The 20,131-nt window shown below is 42.1% G+C and overlaps 1 protein-coding gene across 3 annotated transcripts in view; it reads left to right on the forward strand.

Moving 5' to 3' along the window:
* The window catches only part of MCTP2 (multiple C2 and transmembrane domain containing 2), a 128,261-nt gene that overhangs the window by 33,456 nt on the left and 74,674 nt on the right, over nt 1-20,131 (forward strand). For all 3 annotated transcript variants that reach the window (XM_019280997.3, XM_039557864.1, XM_010391009.4), the window contains 4 exons: nt 10,310-10,452; nt 11,272-11,348; nt 12,492-12,603; nt 14,456-14,491. In XM_019280997.3, coding sequence (XP_019136542.1) covers nt 10,310-10,452; nt 11,272-11,348; nt 12,492-12,603; nt 14,456-14,491 — 368 coding nt within the window. The remainder of the gene's footprint in view (nt 1-10,309; nt 10,453-11,271; nt 11,349-12,491; nt 12,604-14,455; nt 14,492-20,131) is intronic.

Genomic DNA, 20,131 nt, shown 5'->3' on the forward strand with positions numbered 1-20,131 from the left:
GAGGCTCTGTGCAGGTTGTAGGACCCTGCAGCAGCAGCAGCTGTTTCTGGACTTTCGATCTGAACCTGTCAGAGATCTCTTCCATACGTCCAATTTTGATTTCAATTTTTTTTTTTTTTTCTGCATGTGGAAACAGCTCTGATACTTTTGTCTTTCAGAATGTCTGAGCAGCTTCTTTTGAGGTGAAGCCATGGGGTTTATTCATTCTGTTTTAAACAAAATAAAGTTGCACAGCCTAAAGGCCTGGGAAGGTTCGCACCTGGAGAGACCTGTCTGATTTAGAAACGTTCTCACATGGGCTGCTCATTGGGATTTCTGTTATCTGGTATCTCAGTTAACTTTTGCCATGCTGGTTTTTCATGGCTTCACAGTACAGTAACTTTTGGTGGAGTGTATGCTTGTTTTTCCTACCAGTTTTTGGAAGGAGTGAACGAGTACTTAGATTAAGATCTTTACTGGTTATACGGAAGCCTGTATTTCCTAACAGTGTAGCAGTTCATCAGATTTTACTAGCAGGTTGCACAAGCCAGGACACATCCAACTGCTGCTATGAAAAAGATACTAGAAATGAGCAATTCCAGCAGAGTAGTATTTCTAGAGAAGACAGAGCATACTTTGCTCTAGGCTGTGTTTTGTTGTGTAAGAAAGCAAATGCTTATCTTAGTGAAGCATTGGACAGCATAGTGAAACAACATAAGGGGGAAGAAAAATCCCTTTTGATGAGTCTCTGTTGCTTTGTGGCAAATGACCTCTCATTCAGTAAACTGAGTATGTGAGGTGATGCTTCCTTCAGTAAAACTGCTGCTTTTTATTGCACAGGCAGCAGGAGGGGAGAAAACAGTGACTTAATGATTATTCATCAGTCACTGCCATGCTGCAGTGGTGGCTCCTTAAAAAAAAAAAAGCACATTGCTGGTGCCCATCTTTATAGGCCTCTGCTGTCACTCTGGTTACGTGACATCTTTGTGTGATGCTGGGGCTTGACCTACAACCACTGGGCTTTCTTAGCGTGCCTTTGAAAGCAGGAGGTTGTCAGCTCTGCTCATCTCTTCAGTGTGAGAAAACCTCAGAGATAACTTGTGGGCTGGGAGTGTGTGACTTCCCTCCTCTCCCCCTGCCCTGGGGCTGGCTAGAGCTGCTGTGCTGGGGTGGTGTATCAATGTGCTCTGAATAATCTGAATTTAGGAACACCTCTGTAGCCCGTGTGTCCTGTGAGTCACACTGTGCGTGAGCTGAAGGCCGGTTAATCGTCATTCACATTTTGGGAACAGCAAACCCTACAGCTAACCCAGCAGTGCTGCTTGGCACAGCTGGGAGAGGGCTCAGACCCTCTTCTGTATGCAGAGAGGTGCCAGAGCTCTCCAGTGTGTAAAGCCTTGATGATCCTTGTGGATCTCTTTCAACTTAAGATATTCTGTGAAAGCAGAGTTGCTGGTCCTCTGTTTTGCACTCTCCTCTGGTCAGCCTGGTGTGAGCAACTTCAGAATTGCTGTGGTTAGGTGGGAGCAGTGCAGAGAGTCGGAGTGTTTAGGTAGGACATTGCTGCTCTTGTTTTTATTCAAACTGTCATACCTTGCAGTATTGTGTGATCAGCAATTTATCTGGAAAAAAGTCTCAAAGTGGTCATCATACCCAACAGTTTACATTTTTTGAGGGAGTTTCTTTATCTCCTTAAAGATAAAGAAAATGATGTTTAAGTGTGGTGTCCTGCCATCTTCTCATGTTTGCACTTTCCCCCTTAATTCTATTTTACAACAGTTTAAGTAGCTCAGGTTTAGGGACTGCAGTGTGGGTGGGTGATGCCCTCTCCTGGCAGCTGAGTAAAGTCTCTTGTACTCATGTTCAGTCTGTTTCTGCCTCTGTTCCGTCCCAGCGTAAGAAATATTTATCTGTGCATATATGTAAAAATAAATCTAAGGTGTGTGACCAAGGAGAAATATTTCTGCCGTTGGAAACAACTGTTGCTGCAAAATCCTGGCACTGCTCAGCAAATTCGCAGGTTTCTCCCGGAATTTACTCATTATACGCTTAACAGTTATTAATTAGGAAATAATTATGCTTGGCGGAGTAAAGGTGAGCAGGAGTTCTACTTAGAACTGCAGGCTGTAAGACCACCACAACCTCACTTTTTTCCAACTTTCCCAGTATTTTTTTCAGACTCTTTGCCTCACTGTGTACTGCTCTTTCCAGGATGTGTTCCCTTTGGTGTGATATAAATTCCTCCTTCACTTTACCAGATTTTTATTGCATTTTCTTTCCTCATCATAGTATTAATCCTGTTAACATCTGCTCTTGCCTATTTTTCTCTTTACTTTTTGCTTCTTGCATTGCTTTTTATCTGTCTCTCGTGTCTCTCCAGTCCTTGACTTTCTGCAGCTCCTCTCCTTGTACTGCTCTCTTTAGAGAGGGTGCATCAGCCCAGGAGACTGGTTCAGATGCATGTGCTTTCTCTAAATTGCACAACAATGCAGAAAAGAAAAAGAAATCAGTGTTTCAGTGTTTTCTTCTCCTCTTTTATCTATTTTTTGGAGTGTAAGTGAAAGAAAAAGCCTCTGTACAGCAACATCCAGTATGTGTGCCCCAGCCAAGGACTCCAAGTGCTTCTAGAGCAGGTTCTGGTGAGAAGTGGAGAAACTCCAAAAACCCCTTTTTTTGGGTCAAAATTAGTGTTCTCTCTAGGGATGCAGGATGAGAGAAGTGTTACCTGTTGGTCATCAGCTTGCTTGGAAAGTCTGATTTACTTGCTTACAGCCTCATGCAGTCACACGTTAGAAACTGCCTAAGCAGATGGTAAGTTTGGCATGTTACCTGCGTGCACCTTTGGGACCAATGTTAGGCAGCACACAGGTCCTACATTTATAGTTCTTGTAGGGGATGAGCCAAACACTGAAGGTTATGGGTCTCCATGTGTATATACACAGCACCACAAGTTAAGACTTTTATGTCTTTTTTATAGTATTACTGTTACTAGATGTGTTTCAGCGATGGCAAGGAGTTTGTGTCTATGTAGTTTTAATACTGCAGGTAGTAAGAAAGAAGAAATGTATTTTATTGATTAAAGATCTGTGGAGCACTGCAGCAGCTTGGCAGAACAGAGAGATGATTTTTCTGTATCTCATTTGGCTTTAAAAAAAATCACTGGTGCTCTGTGTTGGCATCTTGTCGCAGCCTTAGTGGTTTTATGGCCTTGTTGACCCCTGTTTTGTGAAGCTCAGTTTCATGCTTGGAGCTGGGAGAGGCTGGAGCCGTTTCCACCTGCTGGTTCACCTTCACAGGGCAGGGTGATGCCTCATGTTTGTTTGAGTCAACCCAAAGAAATCTCAAAGGTCCTGCTCCCTTTTGGCACTGGGATGCTCTGACTGTGCACATTGCTCCTGGTCAAGTCACCTTTACCCAGCAGTGAGCCAAGTGATGCCACAGCTGTAAGGAGGGACTGCCTTCCTTCCTTCAGGTGACAAACCCAGCTCTGCTGCTGTAAGAATAAACAGAAACTGGGTTTTGAGTGCCTGTGAGGGTGAGAAGCCCCTCCCATTTCCAAATCCTGTGCTTTTAAAGTTTTATTTTCATCTGTTAAACAGTGTGGTTTCAAGAAACACAGTTCTTGGATGTGATGTCATCTGGTGAGTGGCTGTGGTTGGCGTCTTTTTTCTTTTTTCCCCCTCTTTAACCACATTGTTCCAGCCTGAGCTTTGTGTGTGTCTCTTTCCTACTTGGTTTTGTGTTTTGTAGAACTTTTTTACGGGACCTTTGTGCCCCATCTCTGTTTCTTTCTTTGAGGTTTCATTTGTTTCCTGTTGTTGCACTTTGGTATTCCTCTCCTTCCTTTCCTCTCATGATAGAGGCAGCTGAACATGCAAAGGGAGCAAGGGGAGGTGCAGCAGTACAGAAGATGCAACGCCTCGATGGGTTCATCCTGCTTGCCCTGCCCACAGCACATCATCCTCTGCTCTCACATCTCACAGCCCCCACTGCCAGAGGGGCCTGGGGGACTCCCTGCGAGTTGTGCCAGAGCTCAGCCTTCCAAGGGCAAAATAAAAGGAAAGAAAGGTTATAGAATGACACACACTTTTAATTTTCAGCAGGAGTGAACCTGCAGGAACCCACCACTCATAGCTCTGGGCTATCCAGAAGTTAGACCTCAGTGATCCTGGTGGGTTTAGCCAACTCAGGGTATTTTATGATTCTGTGGACTGCCTGGGTCTGTGCTAATGCCAGAGTGCCAGAGGAAGGGATGTGTGTGTGCTGTGCTGGGTGTTTGTCAGCTTAGAGCAAGTAATTGTTTGGAAAGCAAATGCTCAAAGCAATTAGGCTGAATCACTCTCTGCAAACACGCTGATTAATTTAGACTTTCTCTGTTTTCAGGGTATCTGCAATTAGATCATTAGGCCTTCAGATTTATTAATTATTGCGATGTATTAGGCAACTTTTTGCACTTCTTTTTGAAAGGCATAATCATGGCTAATTTACAACTGCTGAGAATTTGAATGGTGCTGAGCACTTATTTGGATGTTTTCTGGATGCCGTGTGGGTCTGTGAACAAGGGCTTGTGCTGAGAGTGTCTGTCTGTGCCAAGCCCAGTTTCTGGAAGTGCAATGGGTGTGCCTGAAGCTTTGCCCTTGTGCACAGGGATCCCTGTGAGCATCCTGCCTGCACTGGCTGTGGGAAAGGAATGCACTGAGATAGGAACCTCAGAAAAGCAGGAGGAGTTCAAACAAAAGCAATTTATATGTCTTCCCATCCTTGTAAAGTTAAATTAGGAAATATAGGAACGGCAGCATATGGAGAGAATATTTGGGCCCCGAGAACACCCTGTGACTCTGCTTGTGTCAGAATTGTAGTTTAGAAAAGAGGTTTCTTAAATTGTTCCAGGTCCATCTGTTGTCAGAGCTGGGTCTTGAGGGGCACCTGCCTGCATTAACAGTTCACACTGCATCTTTCTGGGACCCTGTAAGGAGGTTTTGTTAGGGTGAGGACTCAGAATACAAGAAGCAACGCTGAGCTGGGGTTGTTTAGCATGGAGAAGAGAAAGCTCCAGGGATATCTTAGAGCCTCTGCCAGTTCCTAAAGCAGTGTTAAGCTTGACTAATTCTTACCAAAGACAATTCTGTTCTTCATGTCACATGTCCCTAATGTATGTCACATGGCATTTTGGTAGGTTTTTCTCAGTTCCTGTACTTTTTTCAGTGTTCCTGAAGTGCCTTGAACAGAAAGTGTTATATCTGCATCTTTCATTCTATTAATGTTTAAGTTCAGGCATTTTTTTCCCCTCCTTCATCCTCCCATCAATTGTGGGTTTGCACACTTTCTTCACACTTCTCTGGTCTTTTAGGTTCATTGGGTTTTTTTGTGGTGTTTTTTTTTTTAGGTTTGTGTGTATTTGTTTTTTTTTCTGGTTGGTTTTATTTTCCCCTGGAACCTATTGGGGCTGCTTGTTTCCAAGCAATGTTTCATTTCCATCTGGCCATGTAAAACTAGCTGGGCCCAAAACTTTCCAAAATCACCTGAATTTCCTGCCAGCAGAATGCTTTTTTTTCTGATTTCCACTTTAAGCCTTGATCTCGGCTGTTTCACTGCAAGGATGTAGTGGTTTTCCACTTAAAAAGAAAAATGTGTGTTCCATTTTAGAATGTCTTTTACTCCTTGTCGTAAATAACTCCAGTAATTCTATTTCTAGGAAGATTTTCAGATATTTATTCTTTACATGCATATAAAATAAATCCTTAATTTCCTTGTTCAGATTAAAATTTAGTTTTTTAACCAAAACTTAAGATGGTCTGGGTTATATTTCACGCTGCTCTTTGATTTTTTCAGGATTTTAAGGCAATTTGGTGGTCATTTTTATTTATTTATTTATGGAACGAGACTTGTTTCATATGCTACATTTCCAGTAAGTTTGCTCCTATAAAACAGTGTGTGGCTTGAAAATATGTTGGGTCTTCTGGGTTTCTTGGGTTACTTTTTTCCTCATTCTGAAGAAGAGAATGTGATCCATCTCTCGGTAGCTGCTAGAGGGCAGCAGTATCCATTTAAAGACACCATTAACAGTTTCTTGGGCTACTAAACCCTCTCCTGCTGTTCTGTCCCAGCAATTTTTTGCTCACTGAAGCTTTCTCAGGTTTTGGGTGATGTCTGGTCTGCCTGTACTCACTGCTTTTTGGCGTTAGTGGGAGAAAATAGAAGCGAAATTGGTATTATGCAAAGGAATTCCAGGGAGCATTGCTGTCGAGATGAATGTTTTTCTCATGGGGAAAGAGGCCTAGCTGATGGAGTGATTTTTTTTTTTTTTTTTTTTTTTTTTTTTTTTGGTAGAGGTCAACCTCTCATTTTACTCTTATTTGGTTTGTTTTAGGCTGAGTAGTAGATTATCTTGGGTTTTATATATTTTTTTGTCCCTACATTTTATTGAGTGAGAACCTACTTGTCTCACTGCATAATATTCAAATTAGCCTCAAAGCACCTTGCTTTTCCCACCAGAGAAATATTTTTTGGGGGACAAAATTCTCAACTGACTTTAACAATTATCCAATCCCCTGTTGATGCTGCTACAGCTGATGAGTTAATGTGAATGAGACCTTGCTTTCAGAAGAGCCTGCATGCATGTGCTTAAAAGTTGTTGATTCAGTTGCCTTCACTAGGAAATGGATGCTAAAAAGCTATTTTTTTTTTTTTTTAATTGGTCTGGCTTCTTCAGAAAATTATCCATTTCTGTCACAGTTAAAGGAAGATTATAAACAAAAATCCTTTTTTTAGACTGGTTCATCTCTAACATCACCAGGCTCTTTTCAAAAAAAGTTATGTTTTTCTGCCTAGATTGTAGATTGTCTCTAATAAATAGCTTTTAATAGACCCAGACGTCTTTCTGAGCTTGAATCCAGAAGGCTTCAAGCCCTGAATTCAAATGCAGTCAGTAATTTGCAGAATGTGCTGTTCATCCCATCAGGAGATGCTTGTCCACCTGGCTTATTTCTCATTCCCTGTCAACTATTTTGGTCACCTGGATGCAATCTGGGGTGTCTTAAAGGAAACCAGACCCAGACACAATGAGCAGGGAGCTGTGTCGGCATCTTGGCAGCGACCCAGGGCAGGCCTTGGGGGCTGTGGTGCCATGTCCATCCCTGACATTTCTCCGCTGGCCACTCAGCTTCACCCCAGCGACCACCACCACCCCCCAGGTGCTCCATGTCCCACCGCTGAGGTGACAGTCCAGCTGCTGGGTGGCACGGAGGTGCCATCCCGTCGTTTGTAGGACGCGGGAGCCGCGCTCCCGTGCCGACCCCTGGCCCCTGCCTGCCTAGTTGAGATGTCAGCCCCGTGACAGCCCGACAGGCGAGCGCCGCAGGACCCCCCGCCCCGCCACAATTATTTTCCCTCACAATTAACACCGGTACTAACTTGACACCTTTCCCTTGTTTGGCTTTTGTAAGGCGCCGTCCCCCTCTCGCCATTAATTCGCGGCATTAATATTTTCTGCGGCGCGGGTGCCGCCGCTCACCCGTGAAGCCGCTGGAACATTATGGAGCTGTCAAGATAGCGAGGGATTACCCAGGCTGCCTTGCTGGAGAAAGTGACACCACTGAGGCCCCGCTTTGAGATGTTTATTTTGAGAGTAAGCTGACAAGCATGAAGGCCTGATCCCAGAGTGGCAATCTTATTTAATTAAAGGCCTCTTTTTATTATAGCTTCCCCCCTCTTCACCGTTTTTTTTTTTTTTTTAATTGTGCAATATATATTTTAATATAAACAAAATATATATTCCTTTTATATATACTCCTTTTATATGCCTATGTATGTTTCTATATATAAATGTGTGTAAATTTAAAGGAAGAGTTTATTAAAAATAAATATGTGAGAATGATCACTAAAGCCTGGCTCGCATGAGCAGTGCTGGGCAGCCCTTCCCTTCCCCCCTTTTATTTTCCTTTACTGTATAACAACCTGGAAAGCTTTGCAGAGCAATAATGCAATTGGGATGCTTACTTAGCTATAGTCTTCCTGCTTCCCATCCTCAGAGAAAGGGCTTGGAGTTTTCTGCTTGTGGGTGTTGAACTTGCTGGCTGTTTGCTTTCATTCTGTATCTCCTATTTTTCTCTCTCTTTTCAGGTTTTGCCCTTTTTCATGGGTTTTCTGTCCCAAAAGCAGATGAGTTATGGCCATAGACCACCTGCCTCCGTCACCTCTTCGTGCTTTCATTTCATCAGTTGCTTTCCTTGTCTTGGCCAATTGCTATTTCATGCACAGAATAGGTTATGGACATTATTATTACTCTTATTTTTAATTATGCAGCTTTGTCCAGCTAACCCTGTAAATAAAAGTCAGGGGATATTTTGCCTTTGTCTTTTTAAATCTTTCTGAAATGACACCAAAGAGCTCGGTGCTGTTATTTCTTAATTCTGCATCTTTTGAGGACTGCTGCCCCCCATGCTGTGGGGCTCTGATCTATCTGTGTGTTCCTACTCCTGGAAATTGTGCTTTGTATAGAGTATAATCATAGTTCTGAGAAATTTTTAGGGAAAGGTCTAGTCCTAACACACTGGGAACAGTGAGAAGCTGCCCTTCGACTTTCCTGGCTTCGGATCAGGCCCTTATTATTATTCTCTCTTAGAGGAGAAGAAAAAGAAAATTCTATTTAAGAAGTCTGCAGCTTTTTTCCTTTTTTTTTTTTTTAAACAAAAAAAAAGTGTTTTTTTCAACAATTATTATTCAGGAAAAGGATCAGCTGCAGACAGTTATTTGAAAACCAAGTGATATTTTCATTCTGTGAATGAAACACACTTTATGTGCAGAATGGACCAGGTTTTACAACTCTTCCCTTTTGAAATTAAAGCAGAATAAAAACTTCCTATAATTCTTATAATTCTCCCAGGAGCACAGTTCTTCACAGTGCTATGTAATTCCAAATAGATGCTTACACATAATTGTTTTTTCTTGAGTTTAAGTCGCATAACACTGATCAGAGCTTTGAATGTTTAAATACGGATTTTTCACATCCTCACAGGTGCACCAAATCATTGGCAAGACTGGGTATTGCTCTTAGGCTGGGTATTGCTCTTAGGCTGGGTTACCCTGGACTGCCATGTGTTTGTCGGCCAATATCTCAGTGGGAGCCAGGGAGGACAGGTTCAGATTATTTCTGACTCTGAAGTCTGCTGTAGAAATCAGTTTTTTCCACTGGCAGCCCTCGCTGCAGGCTGGGGGGCTGCCAGGACCATAACCTTAGCTGTTACCCTTCTAATGAAACTGAACTGTTAGGAGGGAAGTTTAATTCCAAATATAACGTGCAATACAGAAAATGCTGGATATGACAGGTGAATGGCACCTAGGCTCAGTTAATTGTAGATGCTGCTACATCTCAGTTGGATTTTTTCCCCCTCCTTATTTGCAGCTTGTGAGGATTTTTTTGCAAAGTCTATATGAATAACTAAATCAACCATCATCTAGTTAAATCCTCTCTGTACCTTGTTCCCCCTCTTATCTGGTGTCCTGCACGGTGGCTGGCGTTAGTGCAGATGCCACCAGTTTAATAACAACAATAAAAAGTTGCTTCCCTCTTCTGTTTTCCTTTGACAGATGCAAGTGTTTCTGTTGCTGCCGAGTGGCACGAGCCTCACGCTCGTGCATGGACATCTGCTCCATAAAAACACAGAACATTATTGCCATGGCAAATTGTGCCACTTGGATTAAAAAACGTGTTACCTGGACAGTGCTTGTTTTTACAGAGTCTGTTCTCTGTGTGGTTTTTATCCTGAGCTGATGAATAATGTCAGTATTTTTTCACTGAAACCTCAAATTGGGTTTTAAGTAAATTGGCAAAGTGACACCAGTGATGAAATCCTGACGGGTACTTTAGCTATTGTTACTGGTTTCCTTGGAGCTCCTATCCCAGTTACGATGCTTTGGAGTTCTGGTCCTTTGAATATATTCATAGTCACAGGATCACATTTTCTCTCTTCCACTGTGTCGTTAGTTGGCCTGTAAATAGTGCTTCAATGCTTCTTCTGTTTGCTCTTTTACCAAATTAAATTTTTAACAGACTTGTTAATCAACAATTATTCTTTAAAAATAAAACAACAGAGATCAAGCAAAGGACGAAGATTTTTTTTTTTTTGTTGCCTGCTTTCAGACAACTTTCTGGTTCTGTCTATAAATTTCCTGTATGAATGAGCAATTTTTATATAGGTAATTAAGTATATGCCTGTGTATAAAATAGATAATTACCATTGACTGTTTTAAATTATTTTATGAAAATGTAATTTAAGGTTGCGGAGTTGCATAGGGGCATGCTAATTTATTTTAAAATTAATTATCACAGGTACAAGTGACCCGTATGTGAAGTTTAAACTGAATGGGAAAACCCTCTACAAAAGTAAGGTAGTCTACAAGAACCTCAACCCAGTTTGGGATGAAACTGTTGTGCTGCCCATACAGACCCTCGATCAAAAACTCTGGATCAAGGTAAGTTTTGGCCTCAGATTTTTGAAAGACGGGCCAATATTTTTTTAAGCAATTATTTTCAACTTTAGAAACATATTGATTTTTATTTGCTGTAGCAGCACGGCGTAAAACACAATCCAGTTTAAGAGCTTCAGCAATTTCAAATTAAAATGCACATATGTCTTTCCCAGATTTTACTTGCATGTTTTGCTTTCCGTCTGCAAAAACCCAAGTTTGAAATAAAACTCCTTGACTGGATCTGTTTAAAGCCGTGGAGCTGAATTCTGCTCGCTCTCTCTCTCTCTCTCTCTCTCTCCCCCCCCGTGCTTGTGCAAACTCAGGGAAACCAAGAGCAGTTTCAGAAGCACGTTTTAGGAGTGTAATTTGGCTGGGCTGCACAGAATTATTACCTGGGATGCAGCTGTGACAAGTAGCAAAGCCTTTTCTGGTTATGAGTAACGTTACAGTTACCAGAACCGCAAGCTACCAGTTGTGAGCACTAATTGCTAAAACATCTGTAAGCAGAAGTACCTGATTTTTGTGCAGCGTTTCATTATGCTGTCGTGTGGAGTGTAAAGGAGCAGGCACAATCCATAGCAGCACACATGTCTCTGTTTACATAATATTAAGAAGATACTTTCAAAATGCTGGTTAAATATTTAGCTAAAAATACAAATTAAAGCAGGGAGATGGAAAGTGATCCCTGAATTATATCAAAGCTTTGATCTTTCAAATACAAAATTGAACTGAAAGGGCTTAAAATATCTGTTCTTTCATCGCCTGGGATAAAACTGGCTTATGATGTGAAAATTGGAAATATTTGTCTTATTTTGCCACCAGGTGTACGATCGTGATTTAACCTCTTCAGACTTCATGGGTTCGGCATCTGTAGCGCTCACTGAACTTGAACTCAATAGGTAACAGATTATTTCATTAAAGGTTATTAATGCAGCTTCATTGAGAAACAGAGGGAAGTAATGAAATGCTTTTTGCTCTGGCTTGGAATTTGTCTATTTGTGAGAACTCCTTTTTGATAGAAGAGAGGGGAGCACAATTTAAGAGAAATCACTTGAGATAAATCTTCTGCACACGTTTTTATCCGGCATTACGCACTGGATTCAAATCCAACCTGGACGCAGCCCAGTTCTGGGACTAAGAGTTTCTGTGTGCAGCATTGTTTAAGGAGAGCTGCACCAGGATGATTTATGGAGGAAGAGGGGGAGAAGGTTGGGAGCTGTTCTCAGCCCCACAGGGCTCAGGGTACCTTTCTCTGGGGCTGGGGAGCGTTTTGCCCAGCTGCTGCCAGCGCCCCTTTTCCAGCCTCCCCCGCCTCCATCCGTGCCTGCAGCAGCTGCATCTGGCCCTGATTTAGTGCCGAGGCAAGCCCTGTGCCTTTTGTCTGCTGCTGCTGCTTGGGCTCAATGTGGAGCTGGAAGCCAGGAATTCAAGTTTTAGTTATTTCTTTTATAGTCCCTTGCTGTGTGATGACTTTTTTGGGGAAAATGAGTTCTCCCTGTGCAGGGGGAATTGTAGCTCCGGTGGCCGTTGTATCTGAATTTCTAGAAATGTTAATTTATCCATGAGATAGTGCCACCAGGTAAATACCAGCATTCCTGTTTTCAGCAGGGGAACAGAGTCATGGAGAGGGATTAAAAGCAGGCAGAATAAATATCTCTGGAGTCAAATACAAGCCATTAATATTAGAAAATTCACTTGGGTGAGTTTCCCTGTCACTCTTCCCTGTGAAGTGGAGGTAGTAGTAACTTAATTCAGTGTGCACCTGCATATGGAGAGTTATGAGTAGTGAGCAGTGCTGTAGGAACACTGTGCTGCATTATTAAAAGAGGGGTGTATTTTGTCAGAACCAAGAAGGAAATCTCCAGATTTCCCATTTTAACATTTAAACTCAATATTGGGAATTTCAGACAAGAAGCTGAAATTTGCACAGCTCAGCCTGACCTTTAATAATCAACTCGAGTTAACTGGAGTCGATAAATGCACAACTTTTTTTTCTTTTTCCTTTTTCTTTTTCTTTTTTTTTTTTTTTTTTTTGCTTGTAGAACTACTGAACAGGTTTTAAAACTGGAAGATCCCAACAGTTTAGAAGATGACATGGGAGTGATTGTATTAAACTTGAGTCTAGCAGTAAAGCAAGGAGACTTCAAGAGAAATGTAAGTGGCTTAGGAAATCAAATTTATAGCTGGAATTTGTAGGGGGGAGAAAAGAAGAGCTGGCATAATCTGATTTACTGAGAAATGCCACCTTTATTTTCATCCTCTGAGACGCAATATTGAAATCGAGATAGAGCATAACTTTTAGAAAAAAAGCCCCATAGTTAGCTGGGTTAAAATTGTGTAGACATTTGTAGTTGGATGCTTTTGTCTTGGGCATGTGTCCAGCACTGCAATGGGCAGGTTGAAGAAAAGCTATTATATTTCCTTTTTTTGTTGTGGTTTTTAACAACAATGAAAAAACCTCTCCGTGTGAAACCTAAAAACTGAGTGAGCTTGGATGTTAAGACTTAAATTACCCCAGTCCTGTGGAGGAGCACCCAGGCTGAGAGGAGGACCTTGCTTGTAAAACCCCGATCTTCCCACTGACAGTTTCTTCACTGAATTAACTGAACTTGGCTCCTGATGCAGAAATGTGGTGATTAGTGATGTTAGAAACCCAGAGAAGCTGTTCAGAGACTGGGAACACCATAACTGAAGCTAATAGTTTTTTTAAAATTCCAGGTCCTGCACATGGCTTTTTTGCTTCTATTTTTAAAGATTTCTCCTAGTGTTTTATACAGAGTGTGCAGCACACAAATATTGGTGAAGTAATCCTGCTCCTGGCCAGCAAGGGGTGGAGAATACCCAAGATCAGGCAGTTACTTGGACTGTTAAGAAACAGACCTGATTTTAAATATTTGTAATACATATTAAGAGAAAATATTTCTACATGTTTTCTGCAGAGTTGAATATGAAAGTTGCTGTTTACAGCACATTGTTGAATTATAGGTATGGAATTTCAGCCTGAATGGGATTATTTATAGAAACATAAATGTTTCAAGGGGTTGGAAAGCAAAATGAGAAGCAGCTAGTGTGGGATATCTGCTGTTCGTAATTTATTTTTCAAATAGATGCCTTTTTGAGAACTGTAAAATCTTAGTTAATAATAAGGTGATGATAGGCTTATTTTGACCTCACTATATGATTATTTAAAAGCTTAATGGCAATATTTAAAATAATGTTGTATTTATAGATCTATATTATAAGATGGTTTTTATTTGGATTGTGAACTCCCCTCTAACTTGTACAAGAGAGCATTGTTGGCATGTGTCTCTGGATTGCAGCAAAGATGTAAAGTTACTTTAGCAAAAAAGTTAATTTAGTCAGAAGAACCTCAGGAATTCTAGGATTTTTAGGAAGGCCTGAGCTAAAGTGGGCCTAGCTGGTAAAACAAAGCTTATTGGTTTAAGTAGCAGCTTTTGGTACTCTTGGGTGCTTAGTTAACATTCAGAGTGCAGATGATAGAAGATCTGGTGCACACTGTAATCTTTTTAAAGACAATGTTTTAAGCCCTCATATTTCACATGCAGATTGCTCAGCCATTTCCAATGGAGTCAGAATAGTGAAATAGCTCTGTCCACATTAGCACTTAACAGCAAGATGATTTTTTTTTTTCCCTTTTTAAATTAGCTTACTGTAGAACCAGATGGCACCAAAAGTATAAGCCATGTTTCTTACTAATGGCTCTGGGTCCCTCCACTTTTTATTCTCAATTACTTTTTTTTTATTGCCTCTTTTTTTTTGGTGCAATGCAGGTATTTTGAGTTTGTTGATTGTTAAGTTCCATGAGGCAGGGAAGGTAGATGGAGATGCAGTTGTATATCTAGCCCCCTACTTTGTAATAGGCTTTTCTAACTCATTTGACAAGCTGCTGTTTGAATTATTTTACTAAACACTTTCTCCATTTTACTCCTTATCTGTTTCCTTTCCCTGGATTCTCTTTGGTGCAATAATGGGGACTCATGAACAGAGATGGTCAAGTCGAAAGAAACGAACTTCATCCAAGGTAATCCATACTGTTTTGTTTCACTTAAAGAAAATAAAGGTCCCCACCCAAAATATGTGCCCTCCTCTGAAACAGGCTAAACAAAGGAGAACCCCGAAGTGTAAAGGCAACCTGTCATAATGTGATGGCTGTGATAACCTTTGCTTTTTTGATTTTCCTTTCCATTGTGATGGGAAATTGCTGCTGTTTTCTAACTGTAGGTGCTATGGTGGTGTCTAGTGGCAAGAGAAACGAAGACCCCGTTCACAAAGAGCTGTAGAAAGAGAGAAAAACTTTCTGTACTACGGAAATGGGTGTAAAATCAACCAAAGTGAAAGGAGCTGTGGAGGGTTTGAGTTGTTTCAGAATACCCAGAAGGTGGTTGGTGCTGGAGTTGAACGAGGGTCTCCTGGATCCCAGTCTATCTTTGGGGCTGCCTCTCACCATGGGTGGAATCCTGTGAGGCAGTGTTTAAGTGAGTCTGGTTGCCGCCGTGGGTTTTGAAATTCCTTTTGTTCTTGGGATAGAGGCTGAGCAGGGAGTTTCATTACCTCTGTTGTAACAGGATTTCCAAGATTTGTGTGTTGCCACATGTCCATGTAACTTGCTTCCCTCGGTCTCCTATAGGATCCCTGCAGGCTTCCATTACTTTTTTATTCCTGTATCATTTTTGCGTTAGATTTTAACTTGTTCAGGAAGCAGACTGTGGCTTTTTATGTGTTCTGTAAAGCTTTAATTTGCTATTGAGTAAATAACAATGATACAGACACTGCAAGCCCCAGTACCCAGCTTGAGAGCTGTACAGACTCACTCTCTGAAAAGCAGAATTTGGCTCTTAAGATGAGTGTGTTCTCATGATATTTTCCCTCTGTAACTATCGGTTTGTGCCTAAATAAATTGAATCATTAACCTCCTCTTGTTTTATTCATTACAACTGTGGTGTGCTGTGTAGAGGAGCCAACCATCTCAGGTATTGTGCCAGCAAGGATGTTTTTGTCGATAGAAGAAGTGCATAGTACAGCCTTAGGAGCCCTGATTGCAGGGATATTGCAGTGCAGAGAGCTGCCAGGAATCCCTGAATGCCACATGATAGAAAGTGATGGAATAACTGAAGAGCTCATCACTTTAGTTTTTAACTGAAACTCTGGAAATTACTGTGCCCTCACTCTCAGTCAGTGTTGCTTGATCCTCCTCTTTCTCACACAGCTGTCCCTGGATGCTGGTTGGCTTTGGGACCTGGGAAAGGGAGTCAGGTTTCTAAACTCAGGTTCTTTTTCTTCAGAATAGCCAAAATTCTGTGTTGGTCGCTGTCACTGGAAGTTTTAGTGTGTATTTTTTTCATTTGTTTAGGGTTTTTTTTTGTTTGGTTTTTTCTTTTTGTTTTTACGCAGTATCTCATTGCATTTAGTATAATTTTTTACATATGCGTTTTTGGACCTTTAGCTGTCAGCCTTTCAGCTCTCGATACTCTGCCTTGTGCCTTAACACCTTTCAAAATAAAATTAAGAAATGCTGAAGCATGGTGCTGATTTAGGAGACATAAAAGTGTTGTTTAAAAGGAAAAAAGCTTCAACCCTGTGCTCTGTTCTGTTCCAGTCACTAGAGGGTAGGAGAGCTTCAGCTCTTCCTAGGGAAGACACAGTTCATGCTCCAGTGTGATCTCTAAAGAAAACCTCTGTGACCATCCAAAGGCAGTAAAAAATATTTCCCAGCATGCGCTGGAAAAAATCTGACAAAGCAGTATTTCCTGGTTTATTGATTCTGCTACTGCACTAAAACACTAGTACTGTACATCAATAACCATCTTTAGTTAGGAAACTCTGGTCTCTGGAAGCAGTACTAGCAGTTTGTGGCAGAACATAAAGGCTGGGAAGAAAAATTGTGTGCATGGGGAATATAGGTGTCTAGGGAAGGCACAAGAGGTTATGGAAGAATAGCCAGAGAGTATGATGGGGTAGAAAACAATGTTGCTGGACGAGATAAAGATACAGGAATAAGAAGGGCAGGGGAAATGGAGAGAGCTCTGTAATGGATACACAAGCTTGTCTCTTTTTTGGCTCCTGAGCTGACTCTGGTTGGGTGTTGCAGGAGGAAAACACAGTATACTTTCCATTTGAGCAGCTGAACTGAGACATCTAAATTTCCTCTCTCCAGGTTTAGGCAAATAAAAGTTTTCTGTTTGAAATAGTTTTCCTGGGATTTTTTTTTATGTGCTGAACTGCAGCTGACCCCTATTGTAATATTTAGCTTTTCCTCTTCTATAAATACAGGGAAAATGACTTATTTTAAGGATGGACAAAATGAATATAACTTTCACAGCTGTTTTTTAATCTGTATTGCCTACATGAAAGAAATCTGATTATCCTCTAATTTGACCATTTTATGTTGTCTTAATGCAGATTTGGCACATCAGTGTCCTAAATGAGTCTTTTCACATTAATCACGGGATTCTTGCTGACTTCCCAAATTTACCCCAAATGTTGATGGCATTGATACCTGTTGCAGCTCCATGTCAGACTGGCAAAGGGGCTCATGTGGGCTGTTGTGGATACTGTACTCTCTTCATGTGTGTTCTCTGAGCTCCCTTGCTTTTTGAGGAAAGAGCTGCATTTCAGACAACAGCAACAACTGTGTCAGCACAAGATGTCCAGTCCAGCTCCAGTAGCCTCATGGTCATTACAGGGAGTACGCAGGAAGGATTCCAGCAACTCAGTATGGTCTTTTAAATCATTTTGGAGCAAGAGCTGTTGAACTGCATGATTTAGGTATCTCTTGATTATTATGCAGTATATATTTTTCACTGCTGCTGGAAGGGAATCATTGCATATTTGGGTGGATTCCCAGGACATGGGCAGCACATGGTCCCTCATTTTTCATGGGAGCTGAGAACAGCATTGTCCTCCGTGGGAGCTGTTTTTCAAGAGTGTGGCTTTCTTCTTTTCCTCATGGAGGGTGGCATTGCAAAGGGAAGAGGACGCTGTTAGGCAGTATTAATATACTCACTCATATCTGTGTATTGACAAGCTCTCCCCTCTGTTCTGCTTTCCTTTCTGGGGCACAGAGGGAGTTGGTAGCTCTCTCTGCTGGAGCCCAGCATGCTGATGCTCAGTACCCTTGTTTGTCCCGGGTGGTTTGAGTCTCACCCTGAGTGCCCTGCATGCTATTTCCAGCATTTGTACAGCTGAATAACCTTTAAGTGTTGAACATCTAGGAGGCAGATAAGCAGGTCTGCTTGGGGTGGATTGACCTGCAGCAGCTCAGTCCTGAAACAAAAGTGACGGAATTGCCACCTTGATAGCCTACGCTGATTGAATAAATTGGCTGAAAGGCTGACCGCACCCAAGTGCTCTTCAAGCATCTCATCGCAGGGGAAAATCCCTCACTCTCCTTTTTTTTTTTTTCTTTCCCCCTGTGAGGGCTGTTAGGTTTCATTTTTGTCTGCCTCATTGTGTTTGGCTCTCTCCCCCAGTCCCCCGTGGGCAGAGGGGCAGCGGAGCTCTCCAAGCGCTTCGAGGAGCGCGGGGACTCTCTCGCCACAGGGTCACGCGTCGTGGCGCCAATCTTGTGTTGGTTCACTTGCCTTTCCTGCTGCCCTCTCGTCTTTCCCAAGGGGAAACTGCCTCTGCAAAAATGGTTTCTCTGCCTAATGAGAAGAGGTCCGAAGAGTCTTCCTATTTGTGTGTTGTTGTTTTCTCAAATGGCAAATTACGTGGCCCAGTTTTGACGTTGACCTCTTCACAGGGATTGCAGCAGGCTTTCTGTTGTCCTGTCTCATCCTTTTACATGAAAGATGGGAGAGATGGGCTCACTTCACACTTGGCCACCTCGCCGTGTCATTTAAATGTACAATTTTTCTGCATCTCTTTATTGCTTCAAAAACAAGTTTGAACTTGGGGCATGTATGTGTGTGTCAGGAAAAGAGACAGATTTGAAAGCAGCCCTGATGCACCAGAGGGGATTTGCTGGGTGCCTATAGAGGGAGATTATACACAAATGGAGTTATCAGGGAGACTGGAGCTCCTAAAGGATTTGTGAAGCTGGGTCAATGAGCTGGTTCTTTCCCCTCCAAAGCTCTGTCATTCTTGTTCAGCTCCTGTATTTGGCTCTGTAAGGCCGAATACAGCCCACCTGCTCATTCTTTTTTAAACCAGAACCAGAAAGTGATAAAAAATTGAAAGTTGATGTGAAAAACTTTTATATTCATTTTGAAACCAGGAGCAAGATTTTGAGAATGGTGATGTGAGCACTGATTTTTAATTTTTCTGTTCAGAGCTGTGGGATGGTTTTTGGGCAAATGTCCTTTCTAAGCAGTTGGGAGAAGAACCATCTTCTGATCTGTGTGTGGCAGGGTCCTGCTCTATAAACAGGCCATACTTTGGCTTCAGAGATTACTCATTACTTACCTGATGTTGCACAGTGCCTAAATCTGCAGTAGACATGAGTTCTTAGACTTACAAAACATCTAGTTTAAGGAATAAGGTTCTCTGGATATGTGTGCTTATTGTCTGGTTTTTTTTTTTTCTGGCTGGCTTGTTTGAAGGATGTCTTTAGTTCCAGTTTTAATCTATTTTACAGCAGTGAATTGCTCATAAAGGTGACCTTTATGGTGTTACTGCTTATTTGCGCACAGAGCCCAGCCAAAATCAGAGCTCTGTCTAGAGACAACCCTCAAATTCTGGTCTCAAGGCTACCTTGATTTCAGAAATGATGAGGGGAAGAAATAAGCAAGCTTGTCCAATGCCTTGTGCTTGGGACATGTGCCAGCTTCTATCATAAATCATGTGTTTCTTAATTTCCAGCCCTGTAATTCCTGATCCCAGCTTCAGCCAACATTTTTGTACCTCGGCAAGGCACCTTTACTTAGGTCTGGGATGTAGCCAGAGCGTGAGCAGAGAGCTTACAGGAAAATATAGCAGGAGAGGCCTGAAGGACCTGGCATCCAGTGTGGGAGCCCAGCTGGAAAGGGCTCAGGTTCAGCAGGGGAGGAGCTGCAGTACCCAAGTGTGGAGGCATCAGTAGCCAGAGAGGTAATAGCAAAGGGAAGAGCTGAATGGATAAAACACTTCAAAATTGTCACTGATGAAGCAGTTATGTCCTTATTTTCTGGCCAGTATGGACCGGGGCTTTGGCTTTCCTGGTCTCATTGTGAAGGCAGGTTAGGGTAATGGTGGCTGGAGCCAGGGAGAGTGTTTGGGGTGGTTTTTTTCGTGCTTGTTTTGCCCAAGTAACTTTGTTGGACTAATGGCTGTGCTGCTCTGTGCTCTGCTCTGCAATAGTTTTGCCAACTCAGAGGGAGACTGTGAAGTTTAATCAATTAGCTCTGTGTAAATCAGTCTGAAATGAGTAGGTGTGGGGTATCAGAGAGGAGGTAAGACTTCTAAAATAAATAATGTGGTATCATTTTCTTGTCACCTGGGAGGCATTTTCCATAGTGCAGACTTCCCTAGGCAGCACTAAAGTTGACTCATTGAAGGCCTGGGTCTGTGGGTCTACCACACATCTGATTTTCCCCAGACGTGCTTCCTTCCCGAAACTGTGAGTGGAATCTGAGACACTGCCTGTTTCCCCGGGATTTCCATCAGGGTGGTCAGAGGAACAGCCTGCCAAATACCTGGGGAGGCTGGAGAGGTGGCCACAGAGCAAGTACAGAGGGGCTCTTTG

This window comes from Corvus cornix, chromosome 10 (assembly GCF_000738735.6).
Source record: "Corvus cornix cornix isolate S_Up_H32 chromosome 10, ASM73873v5, whole genome shotgun sequence".
NCBI lineage: Eukaryota > Metazoa > Chordata > Aves > Passeriformes > Corvidae > Corvus > Corvus cornix.